The sequence below is a fragment of the Mytilus edulis genome, chromosome 4 (genome assembly GCF_963676685.1).
Source record: "Mytilus edulis chromosome 4, xbMytEdul2.2, whole genome shotgun sequence".
Taxonomy (NCBI): domain Eukaryota; kingdom Metazoa; phylum Mollusca; class Bivalvia; order Mytilida; family Mytilidae; genus Mytilus; species Mytilus edulis.
The window spans coordinates 91319563-91346345 of NC_092347.1; the positions used below are offsets into that span (position 1 = coordinate 91319563).

General features: G+C 31.2%; 3 protein-coding genes across 3 annotated transcripts; all 3 read left to right on the plus strand.

Moving 5' to 3' along the window:
- Window positions 1-1694: 1694 nt before the first annotated feature.
- LOC139521603 (beta-1,3-galactosyltransferase 5-like) lies at window positions 1695-3063 on the plus strand. The gene has a single exon (XM_071315082.1). It carries the CDS (start codon window positions 2326-2328, stop codon window positions 3061-3063), a length of 738 nt encoding a protein of 245 aa, XP_071171183.1. The 5' UTR covers window positions 1695-2325.
- A 10060-nt stretch (window positions 3064-13123) lies between these two features.
- On the plus strand, window positions 13124-13744 carry LOC139521605 (beta-1,3-galactosyltransferase 5-like). The gene has a single exon (XM_071315083.1). The coding sequence runs from the start codon at window positions 13124-13126 to the stop codon at window positions 13742-13744; it is 621 nt and encodes a 206-aa protein (XP_071171184.1).
- Window positions 13745-22694: 8950 nt separating this feature from the next.
- Window positions 22695-24533, plus strand: LOC139521026 (beta-1,3-galactosyltransferase 1-like). Its single transcript, XM_071314198.1, has one exon. It carries the CDS (start codon window positions 22978-22980, stop codon window positions 24163-24165), a length of 1188 nt encoding a protein of 395 aa, XP_071170299.1. The 5' UTR covers window positions 22695-22977; the 3' UTR covers window positions 24166-24533.
- The last annotated feature ends 2250 nt before the right edge of the window (window positions 24534-26783 follow it).

The following is a 26783-nucleotide window of genomic DNA, read 5'->3' on the forward strand; positions in this document are numbered from 1 at the left end:
AGAAAACTAAAGAATAAACAACACGAACCCCACAAAAAACTAGGGGTGATCTCAGGTGCTCTGGAAGGGTAAGCATATCCTGCTCCTAATGTGGCACCCGTCGTGTTGCTAATGTGATTACAAATCCGGTAAATAGTCTTAATACGGTAGGTCACATTCATGAAAGGGAAGGGGGTTGTAGTCACGACGTAAGGAACATATCCGATATCATTTGTGAAACGGTTATTCCATAACGGTCAACCAACTCGTGATGGCGTCCGTAAAATTTACGAAGGGATGATTTCAACTTCACCATTTGGAACTCTTGGTTTAATAGCTTCCTTTTGAGCAGTAACCCTCTATCAAGAAAATCATGATAGGAAATACAAGCAAGGGAATATCGTATCAATTGGGAGATATATACCCCGTATGCAGGTGCTGCTGGAATGTTGCTATGGAACGTTCACAATTGGAAAGCTGAAATCATCTCTTTTGTCGTAAAGTTTTGTTTTCAACCGACCCTCATTGTCAATTTCTAGATGTAAGTCAAGATATGAATCCGACTTAACTGTATCTGTAGTATCCTTTATCTCCAATTCGATGGGATAGATGCGTTCCACATAGTCACCAAATTTTGAATTGTTTAGTGAAAGAACGTCATCCATATAGCGGAAAGTAGAGTTAAAGGATATTGCTAACTTATCTTTCTTTCTAAGAAGTTCCTGCATGAAGTCAGCCTTATAATAATAAAGAAACAAGTCGGCAAGTAGAGGGGCACAGTTTGTTCCCATTATTATTTTTGTTATTTTTTAAATCTTAGATCACTCTTGATTTTTGGTTAGCTTGTCAATGGCAGTTTATTGTTTTCTGTTTAGTATTAAATTGATATTAAGATCCATTTTGTTACATCTTGCGATCAATTTATTTGGCAATCGTCAATGGCAGTCAGCAGGGTTTAAAAACATCAGTTGTTCGACAAATGTTCTAGTGGCAGCAATGAAGGATAATTAAGTCTTGCAGGCTTGATATAAAACAAAGTGCCGTTTAAAGATAAACTTTAAAATATCTGTCCTCCGATTGCACGAGATCAAATGCCATTAGTGATGTTCGAACAACGTCTGTTTAGTATGTGGTGACGTACAGTAGGTGATCAATTTAAATACAGATATCTGAAAAAATCCATTTAATAATGATACAATCTTAAAATCTATTTTTTTAAATCTTAGATCACTCTTGATTTTTGTTTAGCTTGTACCCTAAATTGAGGTACATTATATGGCTTTCGAAATACCCGGTTTTGATAACACATCCTTGAAGAGACATTAATTATAAAAATCCAGATATGGTGTACTATATTTTGCACCTTATTGTTTGTGGTTTAACATCTTTGCAGCAAGTTTATTGTTTTCTGTTTAGTATTAAATTGATATTAAGATCCATTTTGTTACATCTTGCGATCAATTTATTTGGCAATCGTCAATGGCAGTCAGCAGGGTTTAAAAACATCAGTTGTTCGACCTGCTAGTCAAATGCGTTTTGTTATAATCTACTTTTTGACTCTTTTGGTCTTTTGAAAAATGTTGTTTGTGTTGTATTTTGACCCCATTACAACGAAATGTTTTACATGCGGTTTTTATCCAACGCAATCATAGTTTTGTACGTTGTTTACAATTTAGACTTGTATATACACAGACATTTAATGTTTTAAAGACGTAAAAGTGTAACCCTCCCCTGCATATACGATTTCTTATTGAGGAATGAAAAGATATGTCATCTTTAAATGTTGAAAACTTGACATTTATACAATAGCTAATATTTGCAGAATACAAATGTTAAAGATTCATGTTCAACTTCTATTATTCAACGGAATCTTCCTATCGATTACATGAATAAAAACAGGATATAAAAAACAAGTGTAAATGAGAATATCTTTAACTTTTTATGTATCAGGAACTTCTTTAAATCCAGCTTGGGCGTAAGGTACACACGATACCATCCATTATTCACCACGCAAAATGATAACACAGTGTAGTCTATAAGCTCTAATCTAAGTTAATGACCTCTATTTGTTAAAACATAAAGCACTATTTTAAGTTATGTGATGAGGAAATCAATACTTTGGAATATTCCCTTTGTACTTATTATTCTATGGATTTTAATTTACAATTCAAGAATTCAGCGAAAAACGATCACCAATGTCGCGTCCGTTTTAAATATTTCACCAGAATTAAAAAAACAATTTGGAACAAAATTTAAAATACTTAACAGAAGTCGGGAAGTCATACGATACAACGAAGACGTATCACAACAGAGTTTGAACTCTTTTATCTCAACGTATCAACAAAAATGCTGATGGACCCTCTAATTCACAAACATCGATATACTTCGTTACTTGATACGGGAACAACGACGTGTACTGAAAAACATGTATTTTTGTTAGTTCTTGTATATTCAGCAACATACAAATTTGAAGAACGTCATGTTATAAGAAAAACATTTGGATCTGTTTCAAAATATGACAATAAACATATTAAATATGTCTTCGTACTTGGACAAACCATGAATGATACTCAACAAAAAGAAATTGAACAGGAAAGTGTCAAATACAGAGACATTATACAAGGAAATTTTATAGACAGCTACAGAAATTTAACATATAAACGAGTATTTAGCTTGTTCTGGGTGAATAGATTCTGTAACAATGTGACTTTTGTCATAAAAAGTGACGATGATATTACTATTAACATACCATTTCTTATTCCTTATCTGAGCAATAAACTGAACAAAACTAAGGTTTTAGAATGTTTGTATCTTATAGGTATCAAACCGTACCGTAAACCTCGTAATAAATGGCACACGACTCTTTCTGAATATCCCTTTGCAACGTTTCCTCCTTATTGTGCAGGACCTTCCTCTATTATGTCAGCTGATGTTATAAGGCTGATGTATGAAGCGACACACTTTGTGCCTTTTTTCTGGCTAGAGGATGTCTATGGTGGTGGATTTTTACCCTGGATTTCAGATTTACAGATGTTATCAGAGAAATGTATGAAGCGACCACCCTTGTGCCTTTTATTTGGCTAGAAGATGTCTATGGTGGTGGATTTCTACCCTGGATTTCACGTATACATATAGTTCATCCGAAATGTTATAGAAAAGATTTGGGAGCAAGTTTGAAAGACAAGCCATGCCATTTATTTTACATCAATAATATTAAAAATGCAAGTCATCCTTATATTATGTGGAAAACTATTGAAAATTATACACAAAATCATTTGTGTAAATGCAAGTAAGATATTTTTGTGATCACCTGTTAAACTAATCTAAACTAAAATGTTATTTATTGTTGGAAATTTGTATTAAGAATTAGCAGATAAAACAGTTTAAATCGTTTATAATCTGACCATATAGTTCACAGATGAACATACATTTCGTAGAGTGAACCAGACAATGTTCAGGGTTTAAATCGTTTAAAAATAAAATTTTGTCAGTCTAATTTGAAGACTAGCTTATTGTCAAGTTATCACACAATTAGATAGAAAGGGGAAAATACAAGAATTATCTGCTTTTGCAATAAATAATTTCCTTTTTAGTTTATTGGCACTTAATATTTAACAAGTTCTGAATTTTCAAATATGGTGGCACCACTGAAGATACATATATTATCGAAATGCGTGTCTAGCGCATTTACAGCGTTAATGCTATTTGACAAATGACAATTACCGACAAAAATGTTTTCATTTGTGAATTTACATTTTGAACTGCATTCATCATTTAATGATAATTTCTTTAGACGATTACTGAATGGTTCATTTACTAGCAATTATTTTAAGGGCAATCCCGTATGTCTTGTTATATGGTATAAACGCCATGTTAATTATATTGGAATAAACAAGGTTTGACTGATTGGAATTAATCACGTCTAAAAGTGCAGTAAAGTCGAACTGTGACTTATTGGGGGGAAATTTAATCGACTGATTTTAATCCTTAGCTTGAAAAACAAGTTCATGAACCAAACTGTTTTAAACGACGCTTGATTAGATTATGGCCGTACATTGACCTATAATGGTTTACTTTTTAAAAAATTGTTATTTGGATGGAGAGTTGTCTCATTGGCACTCACACCACATCTTCCTATACCAATGTTCGAATTTACTTGAACAAATAAGCAAAGATTGTTTGATTTCCTATATAAAATAAATAAATATACATCAAAAAACGAATTTGGAGATCATTGTCAAATTAAAATCATACTTATGTGCAAAAGATATTCGTAATGATTTTACAAAACTCTAAGATAATTGTTAAGAGCTTGTTGTTCAGTGGTTGTCGTTTGTTGGCGTGATTCATTAGTGTTTCTCATTTCCCGTTGTTTGTATGCTGTTGATTTTCTTGTTTGAATAGTTTGACACTAGTCATTTTGGGACTCTCGAGAACCTGCTGTTTGGTCTGAACCCAGGGTCCGTGGTGAAGGTCGTACTGTGGCCTGTAATCGGTTACCTTTTATACATCTTGACTGGATGGAGAGTTTTCTCGTTGACACTCATACCACATCTTCTTTTTAATACTATTAAAAAGATAGAAATGTTAACTGAAACCGAAATTTTGAGTAAATTTCTAAGCGTATGGCCCTATGGATCTCTAAAAGTACTAGTACCACATAAAGGTTTTTTTTAAGTAGAAATTAGAAACTACGCGGTAAAAAAAAGCTTGCGCGCCTATTTTCGTAAAATAATCACCGTGGGATCAAAACTACATTGTATGCCTTTAAATGAAATCTTTTGTATGAATAAATTTGCTCTTGTTATTGTATGCCGTTTTTAAAATTTGTTTAAATATTTATTATGACTTTGTTAAGTATCTTATTTTTTAAATATTTGTCATCGATCACTTTAAAGTGCAGTTCAATTCATTTCAATACAAAGGATTTTATTAACGTTGTAAATTAAAGTATAGTAAATATGTTTGAATGGCTCTTATAAGAAGCTTAGGGAGTTGGATTTGGCTATTTTTAGGTCCTTTTTAATTTATATCCATGCTTATACATCCTTGGCTTTCAAATGTTTAGCTTTGAGCGTTTCTGGTGAAGGTAAACCCGAAAAGTGCTTCGGATGAAATGTATAAGGTGTTGTTTTTTATTTATTTTTTATTAAAACTTCAAGTTAAAGAAAACCTGTAAGGACAACATAATTGATATAGGAAAAAAATAGAGAAAATAAATCTTTGAATTTTTGAGATATTTAGGTTTTTCTATTTATTGGAATAGATTGCATCAGCTGTATTTGGGAACACCGTTCGGACTTTTGAAACCTGACATATTTTTTTTTATATACATATTGACCATTGAGGTTACAATGTATACCGAGACTTATCAGCAGATTTTAATGACGTTGGTACAAAAACGACGAGTTCTTTTGATACAACATGACCTTTTTAATCTTTTGGGTGCCCATGAAATCACCAATAACTTTGTTCTTCGGTGGTTGATATTTCGTTTGCTTTATATATGCATTATTTATTACGTTTAGTTATTTTATTACACAATATATGCTTTTTTCAACACCGTCAATGTTAATGTTGTTTATCCATAATTTGTCTTAACAAAACCGCTATCATGATTTTTAGGATACGATTACTTTTAAGCAATATGTAGACCTTTACTATATATTGACTCAGGGCCATGCCCTCACGTCAACCGTTTTATTCTAAACATCATGAATCATCTCAGATTGATTGTCTTGCTGTAAATGGTATAAAAAAACCAAAAGGATTGAATTTAAACAACTGTCCTATAAAAAGTAAAATCACAAAAATACTGAACTTAGAGGAAGATCAATTGGGAAAGTCCATAATCACATGGCAAAATCAAATAACAAAACGCATCAAAAACGAATGGACAAAAACTGTCATATTCCTGACTTGGTACAGGCATTTTCAAATGTAGAAAATGGTGGATTAAACCTGGTTCTATAGCGCTAACCCTCTCACTTTAATGACAGTCTCATCAATTTCCGATATTTTTACATTGATGCGTTAAATAAACAGACACAATAAATATAATAGTCAAAATATGGGTACATCAGTCATCATCGTTTAACAATTTTAAAAGGAACAATTTAACAGAACACAAAAACATCTACTATCTATGAACACATTTATTGATTTGAGTGTCTGACGTCAGAAAATTTTATACGTCACATAAATTTGTCGTTCAATGTGCGTACAATCAAATTTAAAATTTTCATGGGAATGTTAGCATACAGGGTTAAAAAATCAAAAGTATGTAAGAATAAATTTAAGAAATAGACCGAGATTTAAACTAGTCCAAAAGTTATATATAGAATTTATAAGAATCCAAAAATAGTTAATTCCACTACGCGGTTGAATGATTTTGACGTTTGTGGTTCAACGTATATTGTAATTCATAATAGAAATATATCATAATGACATATAATAGAACAATATCATATTGTTCTTCTTATAATCTTCATGTTTCGATATTTCCCTTGACTTGTATGCGTGTTTTTAACAACACGGAAAATCAGAATTAAGCAGTATTTATATTAAGTGTTTTCATAAAGAAATGCAGGTCGTTTAATTAACATTTGATATACGTCCTGCTACAAATCACAAGTTTAATAAGGGGGTTCGCGGGTCTTAATTATTTATATAGGATTTCTCTATATTTTTCTATAAACAAACTTTATCTTATAGTTAATAGAAAAATAAAATAAAAAAATGGGGTCACCGTTCATTTGCGCTCACAATCAGCCTTCGAAAGAAGCATACATTTTTGTAAAGGTGTTTTTTTTCTGTTGAAGTAATAGGAGAAATAAAGGTAATGTCGAAATAAAAAAAAGAAATTTATTACAGAAATCGCTAAAATTTTACAAAAAATTAGTTTAAGTACAGCTTATATGGAAATTATATTAAAAAAGATAGGTCACCGACGAGTTGAAAAAGATATTTCAATTTTAGAGCCAAAAAATGGCATTTTTCCACCAAAGGGAGATAATTTGGAACTTTTTCAATGATGTATACATTTTGAAAGTCATCTAGGGCCAACACGAATTGATTGTTTTGAATGATTTTTGTACCATATGATAAAGTAACAACTACAAAAGGAAATAAATAAAATTTGTAATGAAAAACAAATGTTTGATTTTTTTCTGAAATTTTTATACCCTCGAGCCTCCTTAAGGTTTGTTTAGGTAATTATGCGCATGCGTATAGTTTTCTTTACTTGAAGGGGTATCAGATTGAATGGTTGCTCCGGATTCCCCACTCCATTGATTAATTTGAAACTCACGAGATCCTTTCTATGTCTGTCTGCTGAGGGTTATAGTTGTTGCATAATTTTAAATGATGCGCATTATTTAAATTAAAATAAATGTAGTCCACAACGTAGAGGTGTAATTAGAACACCCCTTCAGCCAAAGTTGAGTCTTCCATATTATCGCTTCGAGTTGTCTCCCTTCCGTAAGTAACTTTCGTCAAACGATACGTCGAGTAAAATTAATTCGTTATGTCGATAGACGTCGTAATATATAAACCGATCGCAACTTAAACAGGAATGTGTACGGAAAGGAGTCATGCCAACTGACCCAGAGGAATTAATTATTTGAAGAGTTAGGAATGGGGTTCCACCTAGAAGTCACATAGGAAAATAGGAAAATAGGTGATAAGGTACGAAGTAAAATACCTTCTCGCACTCTCAGTGACTGCTGTGGAAAGTAAACTTGGAATTGATAGTACAAAAATAAAACACAATAAGTACATTGTTCATACACTTGTATCAAGGATTGGCTATTTTTAAAGTTGAATAACTATTCAGATTAAGTAAATTACATTTTACGAGCATTTTACACGTGCGGTTGAACCATTTTTGAAAATAATACTAAAATATGTATCAATGAAAACAAGGGCAATCGTATCCCTCAGAGCAATCTTCGCTTTGATTTTTTACAATCGATGAAAGCAGAAGGTCCGATAGGGTTAATTTGGGCATACAATTTGAATCTAGTGAACGAGTTGTGACATGATGTAAAGTATTTATTCATTCGATTCAATTAGTTTTGGTAAAAGATGCTCATTAAAGGCGCTCATATTCAAATTTAGATATAAAAAGTCTATCAAATATAAAATAGAACGTTACTTTTCATATGTTTTATGTCTACAATGACAGTGTCCACATTCGTGTCCTGTCTTGGCCGTATGTATGTTATGTCATATCATCAAGTACAACACAAATTTAAATATTAAGACTGAACACATGCGCGGCCACTTCCAGAATAGATTATATAAGCTGAATTTGGCAAAACGTTTAAGAATTTTTGGTCCTTAATGCTCTTCAACTTCGTACTTTTTTTGGCCTTTTAACAATTTTTGATTCGTGCGTCACTGATGAGTCTTTTATGGACGAAATGTCGTCTGGCGTTAATATAAAATCTGAATCTTGGTATATATGATGAGTTTATTTACAACCACTGGGTCAATGCCACTGCTGGTGGAGATTTTATTTCCCCGAGGGTATCACCAGCCAAGTAGTCAGAACTTCTGCGTTTTGAATGATTTATCATTGATTTGTTCATAATTATAAATTAACTGTTAACAAATTTTGAATTTTTGAAATACTAAGGCTTTTCTACCTCAGCAATAGCATGAATAGGTAACATTAGCTGAATTTGGCAAAATGTTTAGGATTTTTTTTCCTCAATGCTCTTCAACTTCGTACTTTATTTGGCCTTTTAACAGTTGTTTTATTCGAGCGTCACTGATGAGTCTTTTGTAGACGAAACGCGCGTAAATATAAAATTTGAATTCTGGTATCTATGATGAGTTTTTTTTTTTCATATGAGACAAAAATCGTCGAACAATATCACAATTGTAATATAATTGTGCAGATTTGAGTATTTTTTCAAGAATTGATTATTTATGTTATTGTTTTGTTAAAAAAGCAAATTGTATGGAACAAAAGAAATAGCTCTACAATAAATATCTATAAGTTTTCATTTTTACAAACGTTCTAAAAGTTTACATTTTTACAAACGTTGTAAAAATGCTTCATTAAAAGGCCGAACGAGGGTCTTTTAGGGGTTACCCCTTTCGGGAATTTTCATAAACGGACGATTCAGTGTTAAGCGTCAGATAAAATACATTTATCAATCCGCTTTTGTTTGATTTCTTATCTTCCGATACCCTAAGGTACCCAAATAGAAGTATAAAAACTGGTTTCACTATTTGGTCAAGAAAAGCTGATCCTTTACTTTAAATTATGTCTGGTTATTCCATGTCTGAATTTTCAGTAACCCATAACTGTCTTTAATATAAAATCATTCCTGCACTGAAGTCACAATATATATTTGAAATCCTTTTTTTATGTTATATTTTTAATTTTATTTATAAAAATGTGTACAGTTAGTCTTATTTTCTATATATTTAACTGGAATTAGAAAATGACTCATTATAGAATGTCGACATCAGTTTACCATGTATTCACTTCCTGATACTGGATCTAAAGTTTCAATTTTCTAATGTTTAATAAATGTATAATACATATCTGTTTTTTTCTACATATGAATAATTCAATCAGAAATAACAATATTCACTGATTATGCTGAATAAATGTTATGAAATAAACAGCATCTCATGTTTGCACGTTTTTTCCTTGACGTTAAATGTTAATTTCTTTTAATATACTGTTAATATAGTAATTTTCCGAACATTAGCAGTTTAAAAAGTTTTGAACTATTGTAAAAACTAAGTTTTTTCTATCCCCATAAAAGATGACCAATGCCACATTTTGCACATTGTTTTCCTACTTCTTGACTGATTTTGTTCCCCTTATTTTGTATTGGAGCTACTCTGATGAATCTTTCCTACACGAAATGAGTGTCTGGCGAACAAAAGAGCAAGTCTGCTATCTATGATGTACCAAAACAACGGTTTTCTTCTTCTCACAAATGGTGTTAAACACAACTTTTGTCGAATATCAAAGGTAGAATACAAGTGTTCTTTCAGTTTGCTATTATATGGTACTTTTTGCTACAGTTCAATTGCACCTTTCGTTGTGTTGTTTCTTTTTTTCGATAGGATTGCGTTACTGAACTGACTTTTATTGTTCGTTAGACTAATTACCTGTTGTTATTCTACTGATCAAAGATATAAATGAGAGAGCTATGATACTTGGATATAGGTTAAATATACACTGATAAAGATATATTTAAAACTGGAACTATATCTTAATTCGTCATAGAAAAAATAATATAGAAGCTATGGAGGTTACAAACAGTTCTTCCAATGAGATGTTGCTCTTTTTCTCAACTCATTCAGTTTTGTTCTCATTTTACTGTCTGTGATTGAGCCCTGAATATTTTTGTCGGGCAAATGGAAACATAATCGTTCGTTTTGTCATTATTAATATTGATACTTATAGATTTATAAAGCACATATGACAGTTTTAGGCAGCCATCATTACGGCATCCTTATATTGATATGTATTCGTTTTCAAACAATATACATTTAAAAAGTATGAATACTATTATTTCTTTTCTCGTGTGGTGTACGTCCTGCCTTGAGGTGAAACGTGAAATGGTATTCGTGTCCAATTGACATTAAAAAAAAAACATTTAAAGAATACAATAAAATATCTGAGATAGTAATATGAACCAATATCTAAACAATATATTGTAAATTCAAAAATGGTTGCGTTGTTTTTTCATATTGCGACAGGTTTATAATGGTAATAATTTAAACACGAGTTTTAAATTTTTCCTATTGATTAAACAGGATTTTTCTTGATATCGCAAAAGTTTAAAATGAAAAAGAATCGGAATAATAAATGCACGCAATACTTTCTGAATTTACAGTACCTAATTGTCATCTTAAAATTTGTCTAGACAGTTTACAAACTGTTCCAACCGACATAAAAATGATCTTAGACGTCAAATAAGGAAACACATTACATCTAATACGTAAAACAAAACACCATTAAAACAAAAAATAATGTTGATCATTCAAGACTGAAAAACATAATTCAAGAAAGCAAAAGTAAAATGCCAAATCACAAAAATTCTCAGGAAAATTCTAAACGGAAAGTCCCTATTCAAATGGCAAAATCAAAGGATCAAATACATCAGACGAATGGATAACAACTGTCATATAACGGTGTGGTGCATACATGTATTTGCCAATCTTGAAAATATCAACATTTGCAACATCATTGAGGACTGTAGGTTGCATTTCTGTAAATATTGACAATGCAATTTCCCATAGAAACTCCTTTTACGGCTAAAACTGTACCACTTTTACTATGAAGTTTTGAAAAAAATCTTATCCTAGAATTGAAAGTTCATATGCACCACAATTTTTTTCAATGGTCAAAATATAGGGCTGTGCGGCATATTTTCAACGTTTATATGCCCTGAACTTCTCATAGTTTAAACTAACACTAATTTTCTTAACGATCCCTACCTCGATTGAAAGGTTACCACAGATTTCAATGTAAACAATTTGCACATGTATATTTACTGGTAACATTCCCAAGTTATGTCTCTGTGAGATGGAACATAGAGAGCATAACTGGGAACCAGTATGTAAAGAAAATTATTTTTCTATGAATATTCAAGATCTCCCCAAAAGAGGTGTGTTTTGAGAAACAGCTGTATTTACAAAGTGCAACCTGTAAACAAATAATCTTATTTGTGATGTTCAAATACAGCGTTCAGTTTATTGTCTTATCAAATAACACCAGAATATCAATATCTTTTCTTTATAACGTCTGATTTCAGTTTGAATATCTATATGAAAAAAGTAAAAACACAAAAATACTAAACTCAAAAATTCAAAAAGGAAAGTCCTATATCAAATGGCAAAATCAAATGTTCAAACACATCAAACGAATGGATAACAACTGTCATATTCCTGACTTGTTACATGCATTTTCTTATGTAGAAAATGGTGGATTGAACCTGGTTTTATAGCTAGCTAAACCTCTCACTTGTATGACAGTCGTTTCAAATTCTATTACAATGTCAACGATGCGTGAACAAAACAAACAGACACAATAGGAAAAAATGTCAAAAATAAGGGTACAGCAGTCAACATTGTGTTATCATCTTAATCACTATAAAAACAACAAATGAAACAAAGAATTGATGAATTGATATCACTTGCGTATGAATATATGTGCACTTTCCATAGTTGTCATAATAGTGGTAAATTGTTAAATCGAGAAAATAGGTACACTGTTGCAATCATTCAAAGCAGAAATTTGTTTAAATTCGTAGAGAGTTTGATAAATTGTTTATTTGTGACATATTTATTCAATTAGTTTAAATGGTCCAGACGCAAATATTTAGTACGAAATCTCGTGTGAGCTAGCGTATTGTCAAAGCTGGAAAAGTTGAAAGTAAAAACAAACGAGTTATTTCGAATGTGTGATTATCGGAAAAATAACAGAAGGATATCCATATAAATCATCCTCATCTATATGATAAAATTATATAGTATAATCGTTATGGATTATTTGCATGAACAAAAGTATCTTTGAATAAAAGGCATAATTAAAAAATATTCTAAAATCTTAGATATAAGGACTTTTTTCAATTGAAATGAAGCTAACTCTGCAGACAATACTAATCATTGATTATACACATAAACACTCAAAGTTATAAAAATGAGGAAAACAATACTTTGGAAAATGTCTTCTTTAATAATTCTATGGATTATAACTTATAATTTGTTAAGACATCAGCGAGGAATACACAACAATGTTACGTCCGTTTCAAATAGTATACAAAAATTCCAAAACCAGTTTGTACAAAGATTGAAAATACAGAGGAAAGTACAAAGCAGAAGCCATGTTTTCGTTAAATACAATGGACGAAATATTTCAACGGAGTTTGAACTCTTTTATATGAACGTATCAACCGATAAACTTATGGACACTCGTATTCACAAACACCGTTATAATTTGTTACTTGATACCAGCACAAACTGTAAAGAAAAATATGTATTCTTGCTAGTTGTTGTTTATTCAGCAACATACAAATTCGATGAACGTCATGTTATAAGGAAAACATTTGGATCTATGTCACAATATGATAATAAACATATTAAATATGTCTTCGTACTTGGAAAAACCATGAATGATACTCAACAAAAAGAAATTGAACAGGAAAGTGTCAAATACAGAGACATTATACAAGGAAATTTTATAGACAGCTACAGAAATTTAACATATAAACGAGTATTTGGCTTGTTCTGGGTGAATAGATTCTGTGACAATGTGAAGTATGTCATCAAAATTGATGATGATATTACCATTAACATCCCTGTTCTTATTCCTTATCTTAGCAATAAACAAAACAAAATCAAGGTTTCAGAATGTCGTACTGTTATAGCAGCTAGACCAAAGCGGGGGATTCGCAGTAAATGGTATATGTCTCTGTCGGAATACCCATTTACAACGTTTCCTCCTTATTGTGCCGGACCTTCCTCTATTATGTCAGCTGATGTTATAAGGCTGATGTATGAAGCGACACACTTTGTGCCTTTTTTCTGGCTAGAGGATGTCTATGGTGGTGGATTTTTACCCTGGATTTCAGATTTACAGATTGTTCAACCAAAGTTTTATATAAAAGATTTAAGAGCAAGTTTAAAAGAGAAGCCACGCCATTTATTTTACATCAATAATATTAAGAATGCAAGTCATCCCTATTTAATGTGGAAAACGATAGAAAACTATACACAAAACTTCGTGTGATCGCTGGTAATATTTGTTCAAAATTACACATTCATTTTATTGGAAAAAAGTGAAGGTAACAGATACCAGTGAAACAATTCAAAAACTATTTACGGTGAGGGAACCAGACATTGTTCAACTTTATCTAATTTGAAGTATTGATTTTTGTTAATATGGCATCAAAAATGCAGAAAATCTAAGAAACTTTGGCTTTGACTATACCTCTTGTTCTTTGGGTTTATTAACTCTTCTTATGTTTGTTAGATTTTCAAATAGGCCTTGAGCATCGCCGTAGATATATATATATATATGTATCATCAAAATGTTAATTTGTACATTGTTTCACCAGCACAAAATGTACTTTATTTTGACATTCAAATATTTGAGAGACTTTGAATATTGGGCAATCTCATGTCCTGTTGTATGATGTCAACTTCGTGTTGATTATATGGGAATAGGCAAGATGTGATTGTTTGAAATATTGAAAACTAAGATATTTTCTTTAAGGGTTTATAGTACAGTTGCAGGGTATGTCATCAAGTCGTCAAAGTTAAAAGTATTTTTTCGCGACGTCTAATTGTGCCATTTTGGGAAAAGTTGCGCTTTTTCGACTGTTTATTCGAGCTTGTGGAAATGACTTTTGACTTGATTATGTATGAACATTATTGGTACCAATATTAATGACAAAAACACCAGTATTTGTTTTTATCATAAATCAGTAGTATATACAGCACCAACAGACAGTTTATTTTTGAAAATCACGAAGAAAATGTTTGCCAAATTTAATGAGACTTTATATTTAAGAAGACTGTATTTAGGAAAATTCGGCGAATTAGTGTACGAGAAAATAATCTTTCGATGACAGTACATTTATAAAGATTTTGAAATAAACAGAATTTTATTTACATGAAAGTTTACTAACACTAAGAATAGTAATTATTAGACATTCAAGTACATAAATTATAATTAACCTTTTTTTTTTATTATGAAGTTTCATATGACTTCAGTATATAATATTTTGAAACAAAAAAAGTCAAAGTATGTCTATTCAAAGGATAGAATTGTTAATGATACCATTTTTTGTAAATAAAACAAATAATGGCCTTATTATTACCGCATAAAGGTATATTTTTTTAATACACATTTGAATTTACGAGTTAACAAACAGCTTGCAAACATATTTTTGTACAATAATTATATCAATTTGCTACTGTTTATCCTTATATGTGAAATATATTGAAAAATTCAATTTGCTCTTGTTATGGGATACTCTCTTGGATATTGAACACTTTTATAAGATGCATATCTATTTCTTTAAATGATTGCTACCGATAACATTGCAGTATGTTAATCCCTTCACATGTGATCAAAGTAATATAAAACGAGTTGTTGTAATTATAATGTTATCAATATTCTTTTAGGGGGGTCATAAGCTGTCAAATTACTGTTCACCAATTTTACTAAAATTCTCATATTTGTTTTATATCATACTTAGCTGTATGCCCAAATTACAAAAAAGACAGAAATAAGCAATTAAAAATTCATGGACTCGATAATATGTATCTATTCGTATGCAGTTTGTCTAGACGTCATCTGATTAACCATTGAGATGACATCTGGAGACTGTCGATGAGCATATAACCTGATAATATAAATACCAATGAAAACAGATATTGACCAGATGTAGGTCTGCTTGATTTCATATTGTAGGTAAAAAGTATGTCTATCATCGTTTTAAAGTCATATGAAACTTCAAATTGAAAAAAATATACATATGTTTTTTTATAACTAAATGATTAGTTTTTATTATAAAACTTATGTACACATACTTTTTTCTCAATAAAATTCTATTATATTTCCAATTTAAGAAGAAGTTTACTTTTTTAATTATTTGCTTTCAGTGTACAACTCGCCGATATGTTTTCCATATGCAGTAAACTCATCGTGACCTTTCTCGTAAAAATCCAGTGATCGCAATATGCATAGATCTGTCATTGAAATAAACTATTATGATCATATTGTACATTTTAAACACGTGCTATATATATCCATGCTTCTTTGTTGATTGCTTACTAAAGTGACAATAGGTAAACTACGGCTTCAAAACTCGACAATAAATTAGCTGCCATATTTTCACATCATAACAACGAGAGACATTTCTTTTGACGATTAAAAGATATGGATGCATAACAAATGACAAAATTGTGCACAAAGTTAATGATATATGCATGCATGGGTTCAAGAATTGGATAAACATAATTTTTCACCAGTCCTTCGTTTCATATGACTTTTAACCAGTATAAGAATGTTTTTGTGGATCGAATCAGTCAACGATTTTTTTTTTTACAGTTTTTATGAAACTATAACGTTTTATCCACAAATGAAATTTCTTTCCGTGTTTGTTGGTCTCGAACTAGTTTACTTTCGAGTTAGTGTCAAGGTTAATTGGATCATGATATAGAGCATGCACACATTAGAGAATTCAAAGAATTATCATATTATGTTTTATATAAATACCATGCATTCTCAATTGTTTATTAAATATTTCTTATCAGTTTTTTAATGACTTGGTGCAACTAGTTTACTTTCGAGTTAGTGCCAAGGTTAATTGGATCATGATATAGAGCATGCACACATTAGAGAATTCAAAGAATTATCATATTATGTTTTATATAAATACCATGCATTCTCAATTGTTTATTAAGTATTTCTTATCAGTTTTTTAATGACTTGGTGCAACTAGTTTACTTTCGAGTTAGTGTCAAGGTTAATTGGATCATGATATAGAGCATGCACACATTAGAGAATTCAAAGAATTATCATATTATGTTTTATATAAATACCATGCATTCTCAATTGTTTATTAAGTATTTCGTATCAGTTTTTTAATGACTTGGTGCAACTAGTTTACTTTCGAGTTAGTGTCAAGGTTAATTGGATCATGATATAGAGCATGCACACATTAGAGAATTCAAAGAATTATCATATTATGTTTTATATAAATACCATGCATTCTCAATTGTTTATTAAGTATTTCTTATCAGTTTTTTAATGACTTGGTGCAACTAGTTTACTTTCGAGTTAGTGTCAAGGTTAATTGGATCATGATATAGAGCATGCACACATTAGAGAATTCAAAGAATTATCATATTATGATTTATATAAATACCATGCATTCTCAATTGTTTATTAAGTATTTCTTATCAGTTTTTTTAATGACTTGGTGCAACTAGTTTACTTTCGAGTTAGTGTCAAGGTTAATTGGATCATGATATAGAGCATGCACACATTAGAGAATTCAAAGAATTATCATATTATGTTTTATATAAATACCATGCATTCTCAATTGTTTATTAAGTATTTCTTATCAGTTTTTTAATGAGTTGGTGCAACTAGTTTACTTTCGAGTTAGTGTCAAGGTTAATTGGATCATTATATAGAGCATGCACACATTAGAGAATTCAAAGAGTTATCATATTATGTTTTATATAAATACCATGCATTCTCAATTGTTTATTAAATATTTCTTATCAGTTTTTTAATGACTTGGTGCAATTAATTTGCTCGTTATAACTATTTCCACCTAGATGCAGGTTTGTTTATGTTTTTTTTTTTATACGACTTTCCCTTCGCATTTGCAATGGACGGTGGTCAGAGTTTTAGCAAAAGGTCGTAGTTAAAAGTACTGCATTCTGAAAATATCTGCGAATAACTGTACGTCAAACCAACAATTCAATATCAGTACTTTATTAAAGATTTTGAAGGATTTAAGTTACAAGAAAGTTCACGATAAGTTGTTTTATTGTAAAACTTCAAGTATGTAATAAAATAGTTATTTAAAAAAAATAAAAAAATACATAAAATAAATGCTCAATGAAAAACAGTTATAAGTAGTTTAAACATTCTGTATGTCATTTCTGTTACATTTTTTTTTATCATCATTTCAACATTTCAACATGTTGCATTCATCAAATGTTGACGTGGCCCCTTAATCGAAATGTTAAATACAAAGTTTATCCAATACACATCATGAAATTTTGATAGTGTGTTGAATATAAAGCATGTCATATATTAATGTTGCCCTTGCTGCTGGTTTAAGCTTTATGCATTTAAGACAAAGCCTTTCAAATCGCCCCAATGTTGATATTTTACCTTTTTTTGGTTTTTGTTTACATAAAAGATATATCCTAACCAAAGCAACATTTACCATGAAATCACATACAAGGGTATTGTAATGATACATTTATCTTTTGTGATGAAGTTATGGCCACATGAAATTCCACCAATACGTAATGATAAAGGTAATTCACTTAAATTTTGGTGTTGCTAAAGGTAAATCTTTTCTCAAACCAGTTATGCAATTAGGCTTTGAACAAATTGTGAGTACCCTTGTGTTCTTTTGGTCGATGGTTCTATGTTTCCACCTAATAAGAAGAAAACTGCCCAAAGATTTTTGAAGCTAGTTCCAATGATGATGTGTTGAACTACATTTAATGGTAACATGGGTTGAGCATCTTAATAACGTGTCATAGTATTATTCTATTTGTCTTTATGAATAATATCTTTTACTGTTTAGTCTGTTTTTGTGATATCCATTTGACGGGACTCTGTACTTATACATCCCGTCATTGTGTAATTGTGCTATGGCTAATTAATGTCTTTAATTCTTGCTAACATGCTTTATCTATATGCCTTTTTGTGCGTCTTTGGTTTTTTTTTATTCTGATTAAGATTATTACACAATGTTGACTGCTGTATCCCTAGTTTTGACATTTTTGACTTGATGTCTGTGGGTTTTTTTTTGCACTTCGTTGTCAAAACAATGGAATTTGATGCGACTGTCATACAAGTTACAAGTTTAGCTAGCTAACAAACCAGGTTTAATCCACCATTTTTCCACACAAGGAAATGACTGTACCAAGTCATCAGGAATATGACAGCTGTTATCTATTCTTTTGGTGTGTTTGTGCTTTTGAGATTGCATCTTATGAGGGACTTTCCGATTTGAATTTACCTAAGAGTTACTGTTTTAATTTATTGATATGTCGATCTTCTGTTTGTTTCCGCTGTTTAATAACTGATAAGAAATTTTTAAGGAACCATCTTACTCATGAACCAATTCCCGAGGAAACACGACTATTTAAACGACGAAAGATCTAACTTAGTGAAGTCAGGGATATTGGGAAAATATTGCGTATATATACATAGCAGTGGTGGTGGTTACATCTTTGACTATGTTTTATGTTTTAACACGGTGAAGAATAATGAGAATCCTGGTTTGTGCACTTTGCATTTAAAGTACCCTTGTAGCAAGCCTTTCGGAGTAAAATTCCTGCCCAAACAATCTCAATGTTCACAACAGAAAAAAATGTATGTTTACATATTAGTACTTAATTTAAACGATTTAATTCAACTATGTAGTGAAATATTTGCCACTTGCGAGCGGAATATAATCAAACAAAAAACAACATACATTTCGATTCTTTCGTTAGAACCTGCATAGAATTAGAAAAATATCTTTAACTAACATGTTATGAACAAAATATCAATGGAAACCCATGATCTGTTTTGTTTTTGCCTTTTCTCGTTGTCCCCCTGAATTTCCTAAACATTAGGCATTTGGTGATTACATTTTTAAAAATTGACCTGGACGTATACATTGGATATTCTTTCGTTATAGGAGTACTATCTTGCCTTTCACAATTCGGACCTTATTTTCTTACTTTTTATGACCCCTCTTGAAATATTTTTAAGCACTTAAGAAAATCTCAATTACCGAACTTTGAACTCAACTATTATTTTTCGACTCTTCGACCAGACCAAAATTAAAGTGTAAACGTTTCTCTAAACGAAAAATCAAAATTAATCTTGCATTAGGGTGGTCCATTAAAGTTGAAAATGTGTTGCCCTGGTCATTCCACTATATAATAAGATTGTAATATTATCAACCTATGAAATCATCAGGTTTTTTTTCATCTTCATGAACAAGAATTATTTCAAATACGGAACATGTCTTAATTACAGGAAGTAAAAATTAAGAAGATTTTATGAACTTAACGGTGTATACATCTCTTTTTACGTTAGTCTTCCTTCTGAAATGTTGCTTTAAAAATATGTTATTGAAAATAATACGTCAATTGTCTTAACCTAAATTAAGGTGAATGCAGTTTCCCGCGCTATTCAAATCGCGTAAAAAGATGATAAAACGATAACTCAAGGCAAAAGCAAACACTAAGGGTTCGCATGAATTACAAAAGGAGCGAGATTGGACAAAAGATAGGACAAGGATCCGTTACCGTTGGATACATCAGCTGCATGAAAGTAGTGAGATGACACACCGACACATCTTTTCGACACACCAAAGCGTGATGATGATAGTAACATTTATAAAGATTCGATTTTAGTCTTTCTTGTTTATTCCTCTGTTGCAGCAGTTTTTGTACAATAGCAAACTCCCGTTTATGACGTCCGAATATTGTAAACATGCACAGGCGTAATGTATTTTTAATGATAGTCATAAATAGTTTTGTACCACATCTTAAAACTGAACTGCTACAATAAGACATCTAGTCAACCGACATGATATAACCAAATGTCATATGTTTGTTTTAAAAATTTTCCTATTGATAACTGTTATTAATTCTGTATGAGAGATTAATTTACTCACATTTAAAGAAAATGAGATTTGCAGTATGAAACTATGACGGTTAATAATTACAAAAAGCCAATCTAACTGTTTACGTACAGTATGTTAAGTCTATCCTCATCAAATACACTGGAGACCAAACATGTGGAAATTAAGCAAATCGTGTATAGAATTGATATCGAGCATAGAAACCATTATCGCACCCCGCGTAAATTATGACGTTGTGATTGGTTTGAGGGCATACGACTCATTTGTGAAAACGAGTACATTGGCTCCTCTTTATTAAAATTACATTAGGTTTGATTACGTATGAAGATTATTTCCTGAAATCCTGAAACTTTGTTAAAAATTAATTTGATGTCTATTATTTTAACCCTTCTTATCTTTAAAATTAGCACATGCAGGTATATTTTGTATTAGATATTTGAATTGGTTAGGTGAAAAATAGCTTGTATGTAAATTTTCGCCAAAATCAATATGGGATCGAAACTGTATCGTATGTCCTTAACGCCGTGACCACATATGGATCAGAATGATTTTAGTATATAACATTGGGGGTTCAAGACGCCACGTCTACTTTTAATGTCGACGTCCTACATTGATGTTGTTGTATTTCATTGTTTATTGTTCTACAATAAGCAGCAGGAAAAGTCCCGCGTGCGTAATTTGTTACACAATTCGCTAAATTTTTCAATGTCTAATGTCTATTAACATAATACAAAAGTTCCAATAGTTTTATCACATATAAATATGAATTGATAGTTAAGGTCACAAAACCAGGTTCAATCCACCATTTTTTTCTAAAAATGTCCTGTACCAAGTCTGGAAAATGGAAATTGTTATATTATAGTTTCTGTGTGTGTAACATTAAAGTGTTGTGTTTCTGTTGTGTCGTAGTTCTCCTCTTATATTTGATTGGTTTCCCTTAGTATTAGTTTGTAACCTGTATATGTTTTGTTTTCTCTCAATCGATTTATGAATTTCAAACAACGGCATACTACTGTTACCTTTATTCAAGATCTAGAATGTCAAAATTATATTTAATTTGACCGTTATTCCAAGATCATAAATTTATGATGACCATAATTCCATTCTTTATGTTATACATAAATGAGGACGAAACCCATATTAAATGTCGACGCACCTTTCTAACCAAATGTATGTGTTACAACATGCCGCAGCTAATGATTTAGTTTTCAAAAAAAATTGTCGCTATCTTATACGGTTTCTGAGGAGAACCAATAATTAGCCAAAATCTGAATTTAGAACATGACATTTGACCTTTACTTTGGCCTCATTTTCATTCTGATGGACCCTGGACTTCAAATCAAGAGGCCCTAGGTGACGTTTACATAAGGATTTTTCCGGACATTGCTTCGGTCATTTTTCCCCCCACATAAAACGAGCAATTTGAGGGGCATGATTCGTCAGTTTCTTTTTCGGTTGCGAAGGAGTACCGATCACAAAAATAGTGATTAGGGAGATAACTCTTAACAAGAAAAGTGTTCGATTAATAGTGTCATTTTTAAAAGTGCATTAACAGCTCAATATCGTATACAAAGTAGTCGAACCACATATTTCGAAATAAAATCTTCTCGCAAAACAAATTATTGTAGTAGAAGTAATAATCAGGCGCAAAATAATACGTCTTTCTCTTGAAAAGTAGAAAGACTTAATAATGAGATGATTCGTAAAAATATGAAAGCATAAAACCAAATAAGCCAAAATATTACTGCCAAAATCGTCTGACATTTGAAATTGTGCAACTGACTGATAACCTAGTCCAAGTTTGTTCCGATATCTGAAAGCCTTTAGAGATAATATTTTGTCCGTAGAACGTAGGAGTGAAGTTCATATTAAAACATCTTAATAACCGACCCATCCTTATTTTTCACTATTTTTTCGATGAATTAGGACTTGAAGAGGATTAAGTTAATATTATGAAATTGAAAAAAAAACCTAAGATGTTTTGATTAACTCTTTTGACTTTTTGACAATTAAATATTTTTGAAATATTGGCGCAAAGTTAAAATTTCATGCAATCCTGGTATCTATGATGAGTTTATTTTACATTTACAATATTCATGTTACCTGTGACAAAAGCAGAATATCTTTCGGTCTAATTGAACATATGATTAGTTAACACAATTTTGATTGTTTTACACAAAAGCTTTCAATATCTTGATAAAATTTGTTCAAGGAGACTCGCGGGTATAAATCAATTTTTTTTCTAATATAGGATTTTTCTATTTTTTTCTATAATACTTTATCATGTACTTAATGTAAATGTTCTTATTTGCATAATGTCAATAGTATAACAATGCCATACATGTCATGTCGTTCACTTATATCGTGTTAAAGTGTATGTATGCACTATAGTTTAAACACCAAAAGGATCAATAAAAAATAAAATAAAAAAAGAAATGTTTTAACATAAAAACCCATTCAAAATTTAAATGGATTAAATAAACAATTACAAGTATTTATCGTTTTATCTATACGGTAATAATATATTTGGGTTTTTTTGTTGTTAAATAGTCTGAATACATGACTTCAACGAAATCATCCTTCATAATTTATTTCCGACAATGAATGAATTTTAGTAACTATGAAGTTGATAAAAAAAATACTTGTGATATATGTGTTTACCATCGTCTCATGGATAATAGTTACAAATTACAACAGCAGAAACATTGTGTGTGTTTGTTCAACATCTCATCCAACAGACCAGAAACAAATAGATGAAAGACATAAAGATATTCAAATTGATAACAAAATTATAACGCTGCCATCAACTGTTACTGTTCAACAGGTTACTGCTAATATACAGAAGGATTGGACTAAAGCTGAGATATCATTGTCTAATATTACACCAAAAGACAAAATAATAAGAGATAAAGTGATCATCGATAATTTCAGAAGCTTCTATGTCAATGCATCGGCGGATCAATTAAATGACCCATTCATTCATCAACATCGATATATTCCTTTGCTCAACAATGTTTTCAAATGTTATGAGAAAGATGTATTTCTTTTAGTATTTGTTCATATAAAAACATCGAACTTTGAAGGACGTCATTTGATTCGTTCGACCTTTGGATCTATATCTAAGTTTGAGAATAAACTGATTGAATATGTTTTCGTGCTTGGACAGACAAAAAATGTAACACTTCAACGGGATATTCAAAATGAAAGTGAAATATACAAAGACATTGTGCAAGGGAATTTTATAGATTCATACAGAAACCTAACATACAAACTTGTCTTTAGTTTGTTTTGGGTCAATAAGTTCTGTAACAATGCAAAATTTGTAATAAAAATGGACGAAGATATTACAATAAACGTTCCCCGTTTGATTCCTTATCTCTCAAAGAAAGTGGACAACAATTCTACATCAAATATTTTGGAATGTAAAATGATTACACGTAATAAGCCTCAACGTCGTCGTCGACACAAATGGTATATTTCATTGGAAGAATATCCATTTTCGACATTCCTTCCATACTGTGCCGGACACAGTTCAATCATGTCAATTGATATCGTACAGAAAATGTACAACGCTTCAACGAAAGTCCCGTTTCTATGGTTGGAGGATGTTTATGGTAGTGGATTTTTATCTTTGCTCTCACAATTGAGAATTTCAATGCCAAACTGTTACATAAGTCCTGTGAAACGCAATCTTAAAGCTCAGCCATGTAATCTATTCTATCTAAACAATTTAAAGAGTGTGAATAATTCTATAATCATTTGGGAAAAAATAAAATCCCATAACATATCTATGTCTTGTAAATGTTGAAATGTAGTCAATTAAAGATTTGTATATTTTCTGTGCAATGTTTAGCAGAGGTGTCTTCCTGGATATCATACAAAGTTGATTTAAAGTCCGAAAGTCTTATCAAGACAGGTTTTCGAATTTTATAAAAACAATGATCATTGGTGTTTTGGATGGAAAAATGGAAAAGAGCTTTAAAAGAATAGAAACCGGTATTGTATGGTTTGTAATAATGGATGAACAAAAGTATGTACATACTATGGACTATTAAGTATTAACGAAACTGTTATTTGATTCTAACCATGACCAATATTAACGTCCTCCTTTTTGTCTCATATTAATTTAAATATTACCTTTCATTTCTTTGCTGCAAAATAAAAGACTGAATCCAATTGTTGCTGTCATGTATATGTTTTTCTTTTTAGTTTTTATATTTTTATAACATGAGGATGTTTTTCATTCAGAAATCAGCACATAACATACTTTCAGCGATCCTGCAGGTATGAGTGTATCTTTATCGACTATCCTGCTAGAAAATTAACATAGAACATGTTCAATAATTTAATGTTCCTTTCAATTAAGTTGATTGATTATCAATTTGTTTTGCTGAAACTTTAGAACTTTAAATCATAAGAGCTACAGGACGGATTGTATATACGAATCAAGACCTGCTTCCCCTTACAGAACGAACACATAAGATCACCACTTATTGTCTTCCCCTTTCAGAACACATAAGATCACCACTTATTGTCTTCCCCTTACAGAACACATAAGATCACCACTTATTGTCTTCCCCTTACAGAACACATAAGATCACCACTTATTGTCGGTTTGGTTAAGACCTGCTTCCCCTTACAGAACACATAAGATCACCACTTATTGTCGGTTTGGTTAAGACCTGCTTCCCCTTACAGAACACATAAGATCACCACTTATTGTCGGTTTGGTTTGTGCTGTGGATTGTATATAGGAATCAAGACCTGCTTCCCCTTACAGAACACATAAGATCACCACTTATTGTCGGTTTGGTTAAGACCTGCGTCCCCTTACAGAACACATAAGATCACCACTTATTGTTGGTTTGGTTAAGACCTGCTTCCCCTTACAGAACACATAAGATCACCACTTATTGTCGGTTTGGTTAAGACCTGCTTCCCCTTACAGAACACATAAGATCACCACTTATTGTCGGTTTGGTTAAGACCTGCTTCCCCTTACAGAACACATAAGATCACCACTTATTGTCGGTTTGGTTAAGACCTGCTTCCCCTTACAGAACACATAAGATCATCACTTATTGTCGGTTTGGTTAAGACCTGCTTCCTCTTACAGAACACATAAGATCACCACTTATTGTCGGTTTGGTTAAGACCTGCTTCCCCTTACAGAACACATAAGATCACCACTTATTGTCGGTTTGGTTTGTGCTGTTCAGGCATCAGTTTTGTATTTTGTGTTTTGTACACTTTTCTTTTTCTTTTTTGTCCTTTTTTGGCCATGGCGTTAACAGTTTTTGTTCGTCTTATGAGTTGGGTTTTCCCTTTGGTACCTTTCGCCTCTTTTTTAGAGAGAATGAAATAAAACATACTTAAAACCTTTTAATGTACCTCAAAATGATTCGGACCACAATGACCTCATAGGACTCATATTGAAATTTTAAAAACAAAAAATCTCAATGAAATAGATATAATTATAAAGCAAACTATTATTTAGTATTATATTTCTTACAGTAAATTTGTTATAGCGTTCATATGATATAAACAAAAATTTAATCTTTTAAAAGAAAAATAATTTATCATTGATCATTCTTTGCACAGCATAATTCGATTCTGCATTTTATGTCAATTCAACGAAATTAAAACATACTAATAGATATCAAATTTTGTGTTTAATCTGGCATTAAAGTTTTTATATATACCTGCACGCCACTTGTTAAAGTACAATTGTATAATATAATTACATGATGGAATATTGTCTGTCTTTTTGAAACAAGTTTTATCGACACTCTTTATATACAGAGATGAACACTATTTATTCCAACTTATTTGTTTGTTAACTTTACTTTGAACTTAGTTGTTTAAATTTCACAAAATACATATGCATAATTCACATTAACGTCAGTGTTCCTTACACTGAGATATCATTCACTAAAGAGTTGCTTAGTTAATTAAAGTTCTCAAGTTTAATGCTTACAATTACTGACGTCTGCACGAAATTATGACATATAACGTATGCTTGATTATTTACATAGACTAATTGATTTAATCTTAATTTCGAACTGATGTTACATTCAAGGTTGGTGTATGTTGATTTAAACATTCTTATAACTGTTAAAAACGAATGCCTTACGTGAGCAGTTGAAAACTTTATTAATTGGATTTTTCGCTTGAAGAATGATATGTATTAGTTATATCTGAAATGCAAAAATAGTTCTGATATTCCAAAGTGAGTCGTCTTGTCAACCATTTGTCCATTATCAAAGGCCCTAATCATTCACCTTTCCCTGTCCTATTGAAGAGCAGAAAGTTTTACTCATGGGACAAACATATCTTTTTCAGCTTACTAAAAAAGAAAAGCTTACTAACTTGGTTTTCAAGAACATAAAAGGAACAACATTTATTTAAATCAATGTTCAAAATAGT

Bases quoted from the DNA above. Each gene is read 5' to 3' on its own strand.
- LOC139521603 (XM_071315082.1), top strand. From the start codon at position 2,326: ATGCTGATGGACCCTCTAATTCACAAACATCGATATACTTCGTTACTT.
- LOC139521605 (XM_071315083.1), top strand. From the start codon at position 13,124: ATGAATGATACTCAACAAAAAGAAATTGAACAGGAAAGTGTCAAATAC.
- LOC139521026 (XM_071314198.1), top strand. From the start codon at position 22,978: ATGAAGTTGATAAAAAAAATACTTGTGATATATGTGTTTACCATCGTC.